This window comes from Sciurus vulgaris, assembly GCF_902686455.1.
Source record: "Sciurus vulgaris genome assembly, chromosome: 7".
In the NCBI taxonomy this organism is placed as follows: domain Eukaryota; kingdom Metazoa; phylum Chordata; class Mammalia; order Rodentia; family Sciuridae; genus Sciurus; species Sciurus vulgaris.
Window position 1 is genome coordinate 138,511,412 of NC_136467.1, and position 13,031 is coordinate 138,524,442.

The window sequence follows — 13,031 nt, forward strand, 5'->3', positions numbered from 1 at the left end:
TCCGCTCTCTTCTCCATGAAGTCTCCTGCATTCCCTCTCTGCTGCTTGTTCTCAGGAAATGACTTGGCTTTACCCTTCACTGAGAGAATGAGAATCACAAAAGGGCAGCCACCTCAGGCTTCCTCCATTGAATTTAGGAAACTTTCGCCCTCTCCTACTGTGCCCCTTCCTCAGGGAAGGGTGGAGGGCCCACCTCTTCACCTGTCCCCGAATGCCGTCCGCTCCAGGAACTCACTTCTGAAAGCAGTGCTTTTCAGTCTTGACCTCAACCATCACTGAAGGGTTTTTGAAAATCCCAGAAGCCCAGGCTGTGCTCCAGACCAAGTATGTCACTACGTCAGCATGTGGCAAGAGGACTGAGGCAGAAGTAGGTCTTAAAGCTCCCCAGGCGATCCCGATGTGCAGCCAAGGCTGTGAACCACTGCGTCTCTCTGACCAGTAAACTCTTTCCTTCCATCACCATAGAATCACATTTAACTCTCTCCTGTCTTTAAAACACTCTTCTTTGACCTTCACCTCAACACTGAGGCCGCGCAGAAGGTCTTCATGAAGGAGGTGGTGATACCTCTATCACACCTTTTCACTCCCATTTATGCTGCGGTCCATGCCCAGCTCTGTCTCACTGCGTCAGAGAAACGTTCCTTTCAAGATTGCCAGTGGCGCCCATATTTCCACAAAATATGTCCACTTTCTTTTCTTATTCTATTCAACCAAACAGCAGCACTTGACAGGTAACCCCTATCTGCTTCAATCAGCTGATAAATCCGCTCTGCGGTCTTTTGATTTCCTTGTACCTCACTGACTCTTCCTTCTCAACTTCCTTTCCTGACTTCTCCTCTGTCTTGGCTCTCATAGCCTGTGATACTGAGTCCATTTTTGGTTATTCTTGATCACGATGGTGCCCATATTTGCATGACTAGCTCAGCCATCTCCTTGGAGTTCTACATTCACTTATTCAAGTCCCTATTTGGCATCTTCACTTGTATGTCCCATTAATACCACTGAAGTTAACATTTTCCAATCTTAGTTTCATGCCTAGATGGATCCCTCCATTCCCCCTGAGTCTTCCTAGTTCTGAAAATGGCTCTGCTGTCAAATCATTTGGCCAAACCAGACATCTAAAGTTATTATCAACTCATCTCTCTTTACTTCTCATCTTTAATTCCTCTGTAATTTCTGTTCTAAGTCCAGTTCACCCCCTTACCATCTTCACTGCCACCACCATAGCCCAGTCTTATCATCGTCTTGGTCTTGGACCACAGCTTCCAAATTGGTCTCTTTGGTATAAGTCTCACCTTCCTCCAATCCTTTTTCTGCACAGAAATACCAAGGGAGGTCCCTCTACTGTAATACAACCTCTAGGGCAGGGACCAGATTACCTCTGGGTCAATGCAACTTTCTGAATAGAAAGTTTCTGGAAGCTGCCTACCATGGATATGACTGAAGGTCAAGGTCAAAGCATTACTTTTTGTTTTTGTTTTTGTATCAGGGATTGAATATAGGGTTGCCACTGAACCTGAGCCAAATCCCCAGAACTTCTGTTATGTTTTATTTTGAGATAGGGTCTCACTAAGTTGCTTAGAGTCTTGCTAAGTTGCTGAGGCTGGCTTTGAACCTGCGATTCTCCTTCCTCAGCCTCCTGAGCCTCTGGGATTACAGGTGTATGCCAGTGCCCCTGGCCCAAAGCAGTTATTAGACGATTGAAGAATATCAAACTATATCACTCCTGAATGGTCTTCCTGTAAAATTAATATGTCAAGCAACATGACTAAGGCTTTCATCGCAAGAGGAGTGGCCACATAAGTCGAAATGTGTATAGACACACATCCCACTTTAAATAAATGATGTATTCCAGAAAAGCTGTAAAAAAACTAAAGTTTGGGATAAATCACATCTTTCCTTAAGTACCCTCGAGTGTTGGACATGAAGGCAGTGACTTTCTTTTTGTGATGCAAACCAAGTCAATAAAAACTCCTAAGTTATTGATTTCATAAGTATGGATTCTTAAAATACAATTTTCTTGGAATAGGTTGTCTCTTCTCATCGTTGCCAATTCCTGTCCTGGACTCCTGAATGCTGGTGTTCCTGAGGGTTTGATACTATCTCTCTTTTCTTCCTTTATCTATGTTTTCTTACTAGATGCAGATAACTCCCAAATACACTGTCTGGTTCTCCTCTTCAGATTCACACAAATCTACTCCCCTTCTGTGTAAATAGTACCAATCATCTGCAAAATGCCTTGTACCTGGTTGATACCATTAATAAAAATAGGAGTTCACCTTTGAACATTACATGGCCCAGGTAATATATCCAGTTAGCATCAGTTTTGAATATCAGTCTTATATACAGACTGGAGTTCTGGGTAGGAGATGGTGAGGGTGGGTGAGTCGGGGGTATAGGGTTAGCTCAATGCCATCTTGCAACACTATCAGAATAGCTCATTCATAGGGCAGTAGGATTGGGTTTATGTTCTACATCAGTAGAAAACATTGCCCACTAATCTATATCTAATTCAGATCAATCCTGATCCAAATGAAACTTTCTTAAACCAGGAGAATATTATGCTAAATGAAATAAGCCAGCCCCCCAAAGCCAAAGGCTGAATGTTCTCTCTAACATGTGAATACTAACCCACAACAAGGATGGGTGGGGAGGGGAAGAACAGAAGTCCATTGGATTAGACAAAGGGACTGAAGAGAAGGAGGGGTATAGGTAAGACAGTAGAATTAATGAGACATAACTTCCTAGCCTTGTATTTGAATACATGACCAGGGTTACTCTGTATCATGTACAACCATAAGAATAGGATCCTAATTAGAATAAGTCATACTCCATGTATGCATAATGGCCAAAATACATTCTACTGTCCTGTATATCTAAAAAGAAAAAATAAAAATTAAAACCCAAAATCAGCAATAATATTACTCCTTTTTGGAAAATATTGGAGCCCAATGCAGATAAGGTAGGATGATATAAAAAGTCTCCTGCTCTAAGATTTGTTTCATTTCCTTATTGCTGAAGATTTAAAAGTAGACCTTCCCCATCGATGTCGCATCTGCTCTGTCAGTCCCACACCAGGTGTGGGAGCAGCAGGGAGGCGCAGGAGGGCAGAGATGGGGCAGGGGAGAGCATCCTGTGTGTGACTTGGGCTTTAAATTGAATTGTTAGAGAAACTGTTGAATTTGATGGAGTTTATTTGAATGTAACTAGTTTAAGCTTCTGCAGCAGACAGTAAGGAAGAATCAAAATAGCATTAGAGATTGAATAGAAGTATATTAAAATATGGCTACATGTTTGTACCTACAGGGTTATGATTTGCAAAATGTGCACCCACTGTACATATGAATGAGTTTGTGGGATCCTCTAGACTTTCTGTTGTTGACTTCGGGAGATGAAGAAGTTAGTTCCACTATGGACATGGTTGACTTTCATTCTACATTTTGAAGACAAAGTCATGGATTCTACTAGTTTTGAAAGTCAAGTTTAATAAGCCATTTCATTTACAGAAATAGCATCCAGAGGTCAAGTAAAACTAACTGTACATTGTATCATTGACATATCGCTCCACAATGAACTCTGCAACGTTAAGCAGTCTTCAATTAATTCTTAGAATAAATGTGTCAGCAGCAATACCTTTAATACACGGTTTCCATTCTCACGAACACGGAGAACAAGTTTAGTTTCTCTTTTAAACATGAACAACAGTGTATGTAGGAAAGGGACATGTCCTCTAGAATAATTCTGCTACCTCCCCAAAGAAGATCCATTGGAAATATGTGACTTTTTTTTCTTTTTTTTTTTTAATAAGAAAAAGAAACATTTGCCTCTTACCTTCGCACCAAGGATTGAAAAGAATGTACGTGTCGGTCTCCGGGTTTCTGCGGGTTCGGAGTATGCCATAGGGGGTCCAGATAGCCACGTACATGCGGAATTTACCCACAATGCACTCGGGGGAGGACTGGATGGACAGCCGGACAGACCTGTCCTCGTTCATGATGACCTTGGCTCCCCACTTTCCTTTCTGCAGCTCTGACACGACAGGCACTGGAATGTAGGTCCCCTTGTTCTCCTGAGGGTAGCGACCTGCGAGAAGACAAGGAGGAGTGTGGAGCCAAGTTCACAAACCATGTTCTCACTGCGGGGCTCAAGGAGGGAAACGCTCCATTAGGGCTTGAAATGGTGAAGCTTAGGTTTGAATTTCATTTCTGCTACCAACAAGCATGATGGTGTCACAGGGCTGGGTCCTTCCTAGAAACTGAGGCAGCAAGAAGACTCCCTTCAAACCCTGATTCTGCGATCAAGTCAGGAAGATTGCAGACAAGTCGCTCAGAGTGACAGGAGTGAGTTTATTGAAGAGATAGGAAAATGGAAAGGGACACTCTCAAGGGAGATACTGGGTCCTCTCAGAGAGGAGAGGGACAGTGTGCCTCGCCTGCGCTTCAGTTTTATTGGGGATCCCAGAGAAGTTTCCAGAGAGTCCTGCCCAGGTTCCCCTCTTTTGACTGACAACAAGATGAATCAGACTTTCAAGTCCCCACTCACATGACAACTCTAGTCATGCATACCAGTTCTCATTGAGTTCTTAAACACACATTCTTACAGATTTTATGGTTAGGAGGAGCTATCCTCATCTCCCAGAGTTTCAGGATCTGGTCACAAAAGTCTCCTGGGTTCCTCCCATGGCCATCGTCTTGGACCTGCATCTTTCCTGCACTTAACAGGTAGTTTGCCAAGGAATGTGACATTTCCTGTCCACTGAGGCAGGGCTGCAGCTAAATTGCTTCTTATAAAAGAAAGCATGTGGGGGTCAGCACTGTGAGCCCATTTTACAGAATTATTCTTTTAACCCCATGTTCCCATGGTCCTCATCTGTCTGTTCCCTAACAATAGTAGTTAGTTTTCTTAATTTCTTTGAATCTCAGATTTATTATATCTATTTAAAAAAGGACAAAGAGACGAGACTTTTTTGGTGTCTTAGTCAATTTTCTGTTGCTTAATAATACAATACCATGGACTCGCTGATTTACAAAGGAAAGAGGTTTAGTGTGGCCCACCGTTCTGGTCTAAGGTCAAGGCCTTCTTACAGTCAGAGATCTGAGATGGATCAGAGAATCACGTGGTGAGACACACGACATGAGCTTTACTCAAACTATCACAGTGGTCCGAGAATGGATTCATACTAGTTGTAGAAAAACTAATTTGGATGCAAACCCGAAGGTTATAGGGGACCTTGGGATTATCAATTCCCTGAAATTCTACCCTCTAAAAAGTTTCAATTGTCTATTTAGTAGAAATACTGTTAAAACACAACACTATTTTAGGGCCCATAAAGCTTTTGTTCATTCTGAGTATAATTTCCTTATTTGTTATGATATTGCCTATAATAGGAATATGCTGGTAGTTTGTCCATATGTAACCATTTTTATACTTATTTTTACATATTGGTTTCCAATCACATTAATGACTTAGGTTTATGTCATGGGCAAAGGTTAAGATTTCAAACTTCTGATAAATGCAGACTTCTGGGTTTCAGTCTTAGCTTGACTACTTCTTACCCTTGCAACTTCTGGAAAATTAATTGACCATTACGAATCCCCATTTTCTTCTCTTTATGTTCTTCAATAAATAAGGACAATAACACTACCCAACTCACAGAAAGGCAAAATAAAATAACAATGCAAATGCTTTGCATATAATTTCACAAACATAACATAATATAAATTTTTAGCTGTTATTTCAATAAAAGATTAAACATCAGGTCATTTCATCATACTTCCAGGATCATCCTATTTTACATATAAGCTATCTCAAAGTAAATCTTTGCCACCATTTTGGAATTCTTAGTTCATGGTTTATTTTTTTTTTTTTTAAAGAAAGTGTTTATTTTTTAATTTTTTTTTTTTAGTTGTCAGTGGGCCTTTATTTTATTTATTTATATGTGAGAACCTAACCCAGTTCCTCACACCTTCTGGGCAAGCACTCTACAACCCCAGCCCTCATGGTCTTAATCTTAAAATTCAATTTTATGAATGGTTTTTCTGAACTGTGTATAGAAAGTCAACCTCACAGCACTTTTTGATTCATTAGCTTATAGTTTCATTTACAGCCTCATTTGCAGGAATGGTCAAATCCATTGCTATTTTAAAATGGAGCAAATCTTTCATTAGCAAACTTTTTCAAAATGTAATAGATTAATTCCCCTTGGAAAAAGATACAAATCAGACAAGTCTGCAAATTATTTTGGTTGTAAGCAGAAACTTCAAGAGGAAACTTACTTGCTTTCATTTGTTTTACATAACACCTACATAGCACTCCACAAATAAATAGTACTTCATTATAGTACTCATTATTGAGGTCTTTAAGGGATTCCTTGGTAGGCATATTGTCACAGGAAGTGAATTCTTAGGAGGTAGTCATATAAGTTACTGTGGTGCAATTCTGTAAGGATGATTAATTTTAATGAAAACAATGATTTATACAGTACAAACCAGGGAGAAAGATTATAACCCCAGTGCTTTGCTATGTGTCAGGGGTAACAGTTATTCACTACTTAGAATGAATTTCACAGATACCCATCATAAATCTGATGATTTTTACCATGGTACCACAGGGTCCAAGAAATGCTCTTGGGGATAAATGGGGCTCAGCCTCCAAGAAGTTCCTGCATAAACCCACCTACCAAAACATGTTTATTCCAAAGGCAACTCTTCCCACGCTTTTCCAGTTTATCCTCCTCTTTGTGAATGCTCAGACTCAGGCACGTGGTTGATCTTTTCCCCAGAGGCCTTGTTGCTCCCTGGAGCCCCCCTCACTGTTGAAGTGTAAACATTACAGCAATCTTGTCAGATCAATGGGACCCATAATTCAATTACTGTGGTGCTCTCAGCAGCTGATGCCACTACACACCAATTTGGATTTGGAGTGTACAATATTAAAAAAAAATGACACAAGTTTAGTGAAAATCAACTTTAAAATATGAAATCTAATAATGACACACTTAGATTTTCTTTAAAAATACAAAATGAAAGGAAGTTTAAGCATAGCAAAGAACTAGAAGACTGTACCTGAAAATACTCTTTGTACTTGAGATGTGCTCACCCTGAGCTTCACCTCTGTCCCAACATTCACTTTATTTAGAATATTGAAAGAACTGACACAATTACTGGTTTTTCTGTACAGTTTGATTATACTTTATCTGAAATGCTTCCAATTAGGTTTTGTTTGTTGTTGTTATTGTTGTTTAATTTGCATATACACAAAGATAGATTAGAAATGGAACCCAAGTCTAGCACAAAAACTCATTTATGTTTCCTACCTACCTACTGTATACACACAGACTAAAGGTAATTCTATGCAATATTTTCAATATATTTTTGCATGCAACAAAGTTTCATGGTATAAAATTTTCTACCTGTGGTCTCATATCAGTTCTTAAATAGATTTGGCATTTGGAGAATTTTGGATTTGGGAGCATTTTGGATTTTTACATTAACATTGTACTCCACATATATATAATATGTCAAAAAACATTCTACTACCATGTAAAACTAGTAAGAATAAGTAAAGAATATAAAAAGATGCTCAACCTGTCGAATCATGACTTCAAAGACTCACACTAAATTTTACCTGTGAAATCAATGTTATACCAAAAGAGTAAAACAAAATACATACTGTCATTGAATCCAGTTATAATGCACCTGAAAGACTGGTTTGAACATTTTTAATTTATGCAGCTATATTTTCTATTATCTGCTAGATATTATTCTAGGTTCTAAGGATACATCAGAGGCAAAACAGACCAACATGTCCATGAGAGCTTACAGTCCACAGGGAAAAAAACACAATCCCTGGGATGTTTATCTTGTTCATGTCTTCCCCTGTATCCCTTATCACAAACTAGGAGAAGGATCAACGTTCACCATCCTAAGATGACAAACCAGGAAACTAAGACAAGAATCATTAAAAATTTGTTGAAGATGGTGCAATTGGTATGCAGTGGAGCTCACATTGGAATGCAGGCTGTCTGACCTGAGGGTCTGGAAGTTTAACTACTAAGTTCTAAGACAGTCATTTGTGTTGAAAATGTTTTGGAGTTGGTGAGAACCAAGTCAACCTTCTACCACCACCACAGTTAACTCTTGGTGCAGCTTGGGGCAAATCACTTAATTGAACCTCTACTTCCTTAACTCTTTGCACTTTACTTCCAGAAAGGGAAAGAAAATAAATTTCATAATGAAAGCTTTATGCCTGGTTTATAGCAAGTGCTAACTAGGGGCATCTGTTGTTTGTGTTTTAAACTTAGCAGTTACTGGAAAGTAAAGGCAGGAGGAAGAAGAATAATGTTTTCCCCTCTGGTTCTGAAACTGAAGAAATGTGTGTCTCAGGGAAAACTGGCTACTCTCGTTGAGAGAAGTATTCTCAGCAGTGGGAAAGCAATTCAACCCTCTAGCACTTAGAGGTGACATTGGGCAAAGCATTCTTCTTCTGTCAACTAAAACTCCATCCGCTCTGTCAAATGGAGATGAAGGTGGTGGTATTTGATGGGGGCACCTAGTAAAGGGACACGATTATTCCTTCCCCTTTTCTGTTAGGCTTTCTGATTCCTCTCACTCATCTTTTCTCTGCACCAGCTGTGGGAAGCCAGGGTGGGTGCATCGATTGCCAACAGACTGTGGAAACTAAATCTACTTTCAAAGGCCAGTTTATCTCAGATTCAAAAATCTTGAGCTGGGCATGGTGATGCATGCCTTAATCCCAGCAGCTCGAGAGGCTGAGGAGGGAGGCTAAGTCAGCCTCAGCAACTTAGTGAGGCCCTAAGCAACTTAGACCCTGTCTCAAAATAAAAAGGGCTAGGCATGTGACTCAGTGATAAAGTGCCCAATACCCTTCCCCAATAAATGAATGAATGAATGAATGAATAAATAAATAAATAAATAAATAAATAAATAAATAGATAAATAAATAAATAAAATCTTGGGTTGACTGATTTCTCTGTTAGGAAAGAAAATTGTATAGGAAAGAAAGAGAGAGACAGAGAGAGGAAGAAGAAAAAAGAACAAAGAAAGAAAGAGAATAAGGTAAGTCATTCAATATTATCTTAAAAAGTCTAAGTTATTCCAGAATCACCATGGAAGAGTCACCTGGAACCTGTCATCCAATTGTAATTTCAATTTTTTGAGTCATCCATGATCACCTTAATCATCAATCATTCCTTAGAGGAGAGCTCAGCAGACTATGACCCAGAGACCAGTTGTAACTTGCTAGACTGTTGTATAAATAAAGTTTTATTGGAAAGCAGTTACATTCATTTGTTTGTGTAGTACTGTGCTACAATAGCAGATTCAAGTAATTGTGACGGAGGACATATGGTCTGCATGGCCTAAAATATTTACTATCTGAACCTTACAGTGAAAGTTTTTCTACCTCTGCCTTCGAGGATACTATATTTTATTTATTTAAAGGATGATTTATTATAGATACCTACTGTGTAAAACTTGGGTCTAACAACAAAATACCAAAACTTAGTTTTTCTTTCTAAAGAGAAATATATTACTAAACTAACAACAAACACCTGCACCATTCTTAAGACAACCTTTAGTTTTCTTACAGTTAAATTCCTCACAATCTCAGAGACTCCTGAGGAGGAATCCTTATAGATTCTACCATTCATAGTTGAAATGCTCAAACTTGAGACCCTAAAAATTCTCGTTAGTGCCAAGATTGACAAGAATGAAGGGTTGCCTCCTGGGGTCCTAATGCAAACTCAGTGAGAAATTTTACGGATGGGAAACTGAGGCTCAATGAGAGTGTCACATGCATGATGTCACATAACTGAGCAGAGGTAGAGACAGGGATTGGACCACAGTCTGCCTTCATGGGGTCAGACGGTGGATACTGGAAGGAAATAGAGAAAATGTAGGAAGCCACCAGAAGATAAAAGTTGGAAATCTGAAGAAATATGAGACAAAGGACAATGAGAAGATTCTCTGTGAGCAAATGGATGTCCAGGTCAGAAGTATGGAAGTGGTAAGTGAATGGGCAATGAGAACAGACTCAGATAGCAACTTGTGTATAGGTCTCCAGGCTAAGGCAGAAGTGAACTGGAAGATTTCTAAAGTATTATCAGTCACTGAAGGACAGAAGGAGAAGATTGAACAACCCTGTCAATATGGTGAGACCATGTGGACACAATAAGAATAGGGAAGCAAATCCAGAACATCTCCATGAATTCCAAAAAGGAGAAAAAGGAACCCCTATTTGCAGTCCTTTTCATATTCACTGTTTGGAAAAGCTGATTATTAATGTGAGATCCAACATGTCAATAGCACCTCAGGGTCTTGTTGGTGGATCCGTGACACCATGTTTAATTCTGAGTGTAATGATTTCAGGGCTGTCAAGCACTGGGGAAGAATTTTCCATGATTGAATTGTGAGGAAGGAAGTTGTGACAGAGTAGTATTTCATTTTGCTAAATAGCCCTTCTCACCCCCAGGAGCTAGCGTGTTTTAGAGATCACGATCAGACCACACTTGGAACTCTCATTCATCAACATCCATGGCTGCCCATCAGCTAATCCAAGCCCAATCTGAATGTGGAGCACGGCCCTCCATAGGCAACCACCGTGTGTGTGTTCGCTAAAAGTAAATAAAGCCCGGAAAGACCTTTTTTCCCCCAAATTGTGCAACTTTGGTATTGAAGAAAAATTAGAGCAAGAAAAAAGAAAAGCAGAAAATATAGTCTCAGAAAGGATTCTCGTTTTGTTTCTAACAATGTAGTCTTTGCAACTGGACTACTAAACATGAAAAGAGATGATAATTACTGACTGCATTCTTTCACACTTACTTACAATTACTACCATCTCCTCAAGTGATCTAGACATTAACATACGCTCTTAGTGCAAATGCTGGTTTTAATTCATTCACTATTTTTGAGGCCAGAAAACTACTTTTGAAGGCAAATTTGCTTGAACACACACCTATATTCAGATGCCTCTTTGTCCTTTTAGTGAGGGACTCACTCTACTGACACTTAAATCTGAGAATATAGAGGGCATCAATAATATTCTCATCCCTTCCCTCCACATGGGACTGGAGGAAGGGATGAGAATATTTAAATTTTTAAGATGTTGTTTTTTTCTTGGTGGCTAACTGATCTTGAGCTTTGTGGTGGCTTCTTCATATTTGTGTCATTCATGGGGCAGTAGACAAGAAGAATCAATCTGCAGGCCTGATGCAGTCCTACATAACTTGGGAAGAATTTCCTTTCATCCATTTATTTCACAATCTGGAGAACCCATTGCCTGTAAAGCTCTGCAAGGTATACCCAATGGAGGAATTCATTACCTTTTTAAAAATGAATTATTTTGTCACTTTGGACTAATTGACATTAAAAACACAGTATCCTAGGTGGTGATTAGGACCCAGGCCATCTTGGGAAGGTCATTGATTATCATAGAGTGTGGTCAGTATGGTTGAATATTGTTGTTAATAGTATGGCTCCAATGCCAGCTTGCTTGTTACTGGAACTTGGAAGAACATCAAGGATGTTCTACTCAGCCTCAAGTGGGGTGGGTACCAGTGACTGGGAAGACTCACCTGTCAATCACTGGTTCCTGTAAGGAAGAAGTTGGTAACTCAAGACACACACATTTGCCTCATCACTTGGGCATTGCCATCTGTAATTCTGTTTTGATATGTTATACTTGGTAATAGTAAAATTTTGGCCATGTGAGCTTCAATTAATCAACAGAAAAGGCCAAGCAAAATCTTTGCTCCTTCGTTACTCTTAAATATTTTTCCTATTAAATTAATCTCAATACCTATTCTTCTATATCTGTACAGGTCTCATGGAACATCATGATTCTTTGTATTGAGTAGACGCCCAGTAAATGTCAAGGGGACTGAACTGAGCTCTGCAAATGTCAAGCCCCACTAAGAACATCGGAGACCTTCCCAGCTCTGGATTGAGAGTGCCTGCACAGCAAGCCGATGGTCCATTCCAACCTCTCTTCCACCAGAAACAAAAATTTCTCCCTCTCAACTTTTTCCTCTAGGACTTGGTTTTCATTCAGACCTTAAATGTGTTCCCTGCTGAGATCTGATCCTAATGGCAAACGCCCTTTAATACAGCATCCTCATAAGTGCATTGTTTCCAAGGAACACAGAGATACATCACGTCGTCTCCAGCCAGAAAGGTAAATTTCATGATGTTAATTCATTTTTCGCTGATTCGTTTGTTTTTCCCAAGAGCGCCTCGCATGTTCACAATAATCTATCTATTTCCAAATGGGCCCTTCAAGTACCACGGTGACAGCATGATGCATACCACAGAGCTGGAAACACGAACACAGTAGCCTTGTAAAGGGACACGCTTGCCTTGCAACAAACATTCTCAGTGTGGGATGAGGGTGTGCGGGCACCAGGACTGGATATGTCTCTGGGTAGCTTTTAGAAACACCAACTATAAAAAACAAAACAACAGCCCTAGAAGCTACCAGAAATGCCAGAAGTCATTGAAGATGACAACTAAGAGAAACACAAATGTTCAAAACAAGTCATCTCATGAAGGCTCAGGAACCTGCCCCCTCCCATTTCACACCGTCCTATTGGGACAATACGTATATATTTCTTGATGTTTCCTAAAGGAAGAAAGCTTCTTGGCTATGTTTATTTTGACTCCAGAAAACTAGGGAGGGTGGGGAAGAGTCTTGAGGAGAGGGATTGAGTTTTGTTTAACTTTGTACACCCAGTGGCTTGAATGATGCTTGGAACATAGTAGGTGCTCCATAAATGTTTGGTAAATGGTAGCTAAGTACTCCTATTTAATTAACATGTATTATGTATATGAAAGGGGAGTTCCCGTGGTATTTCCATACCTGCAGACAGCACAGTGTGGATCATGTTCATCCACCCTTCTTCCAGCCTGGCTGTGCCCCCATCAGCTTCCCTAGGACCCTTCCCACTCCCTAGTAATCACGGATCTAATTTCAGTCTAATTTTTATTTTTAACTTCACATATGAAAGAGAACATTAT

The 13,031-nt window shown here is 39.8% G+C and overlaps 1 protein-coding gene across 2 annotated transcripts in view; it reads right to left on the reverse strand.

Moving 5' to 3' along the window:
* The window catches only part of F13A1 (coagulation factor XIII A chain), a 167,871-nt gene that overhangs the window by 109,426 nt on the left and 45,414 nt on the right, over positions 1–13,031 (reverse strand). For both annotated transcript variants that reach the window (XM_079147894.1, XM_079147895.1), the window contains exon 4: positions 3,832–4,083. In XM_079147894.1, the coding sequence (XP_079004020.1) occupies positions 3,832–4,083 (252 nt within the window). The remainder of the gene's footprint in view (positions 1–3,831; positions 4,084–13,031) is intronic.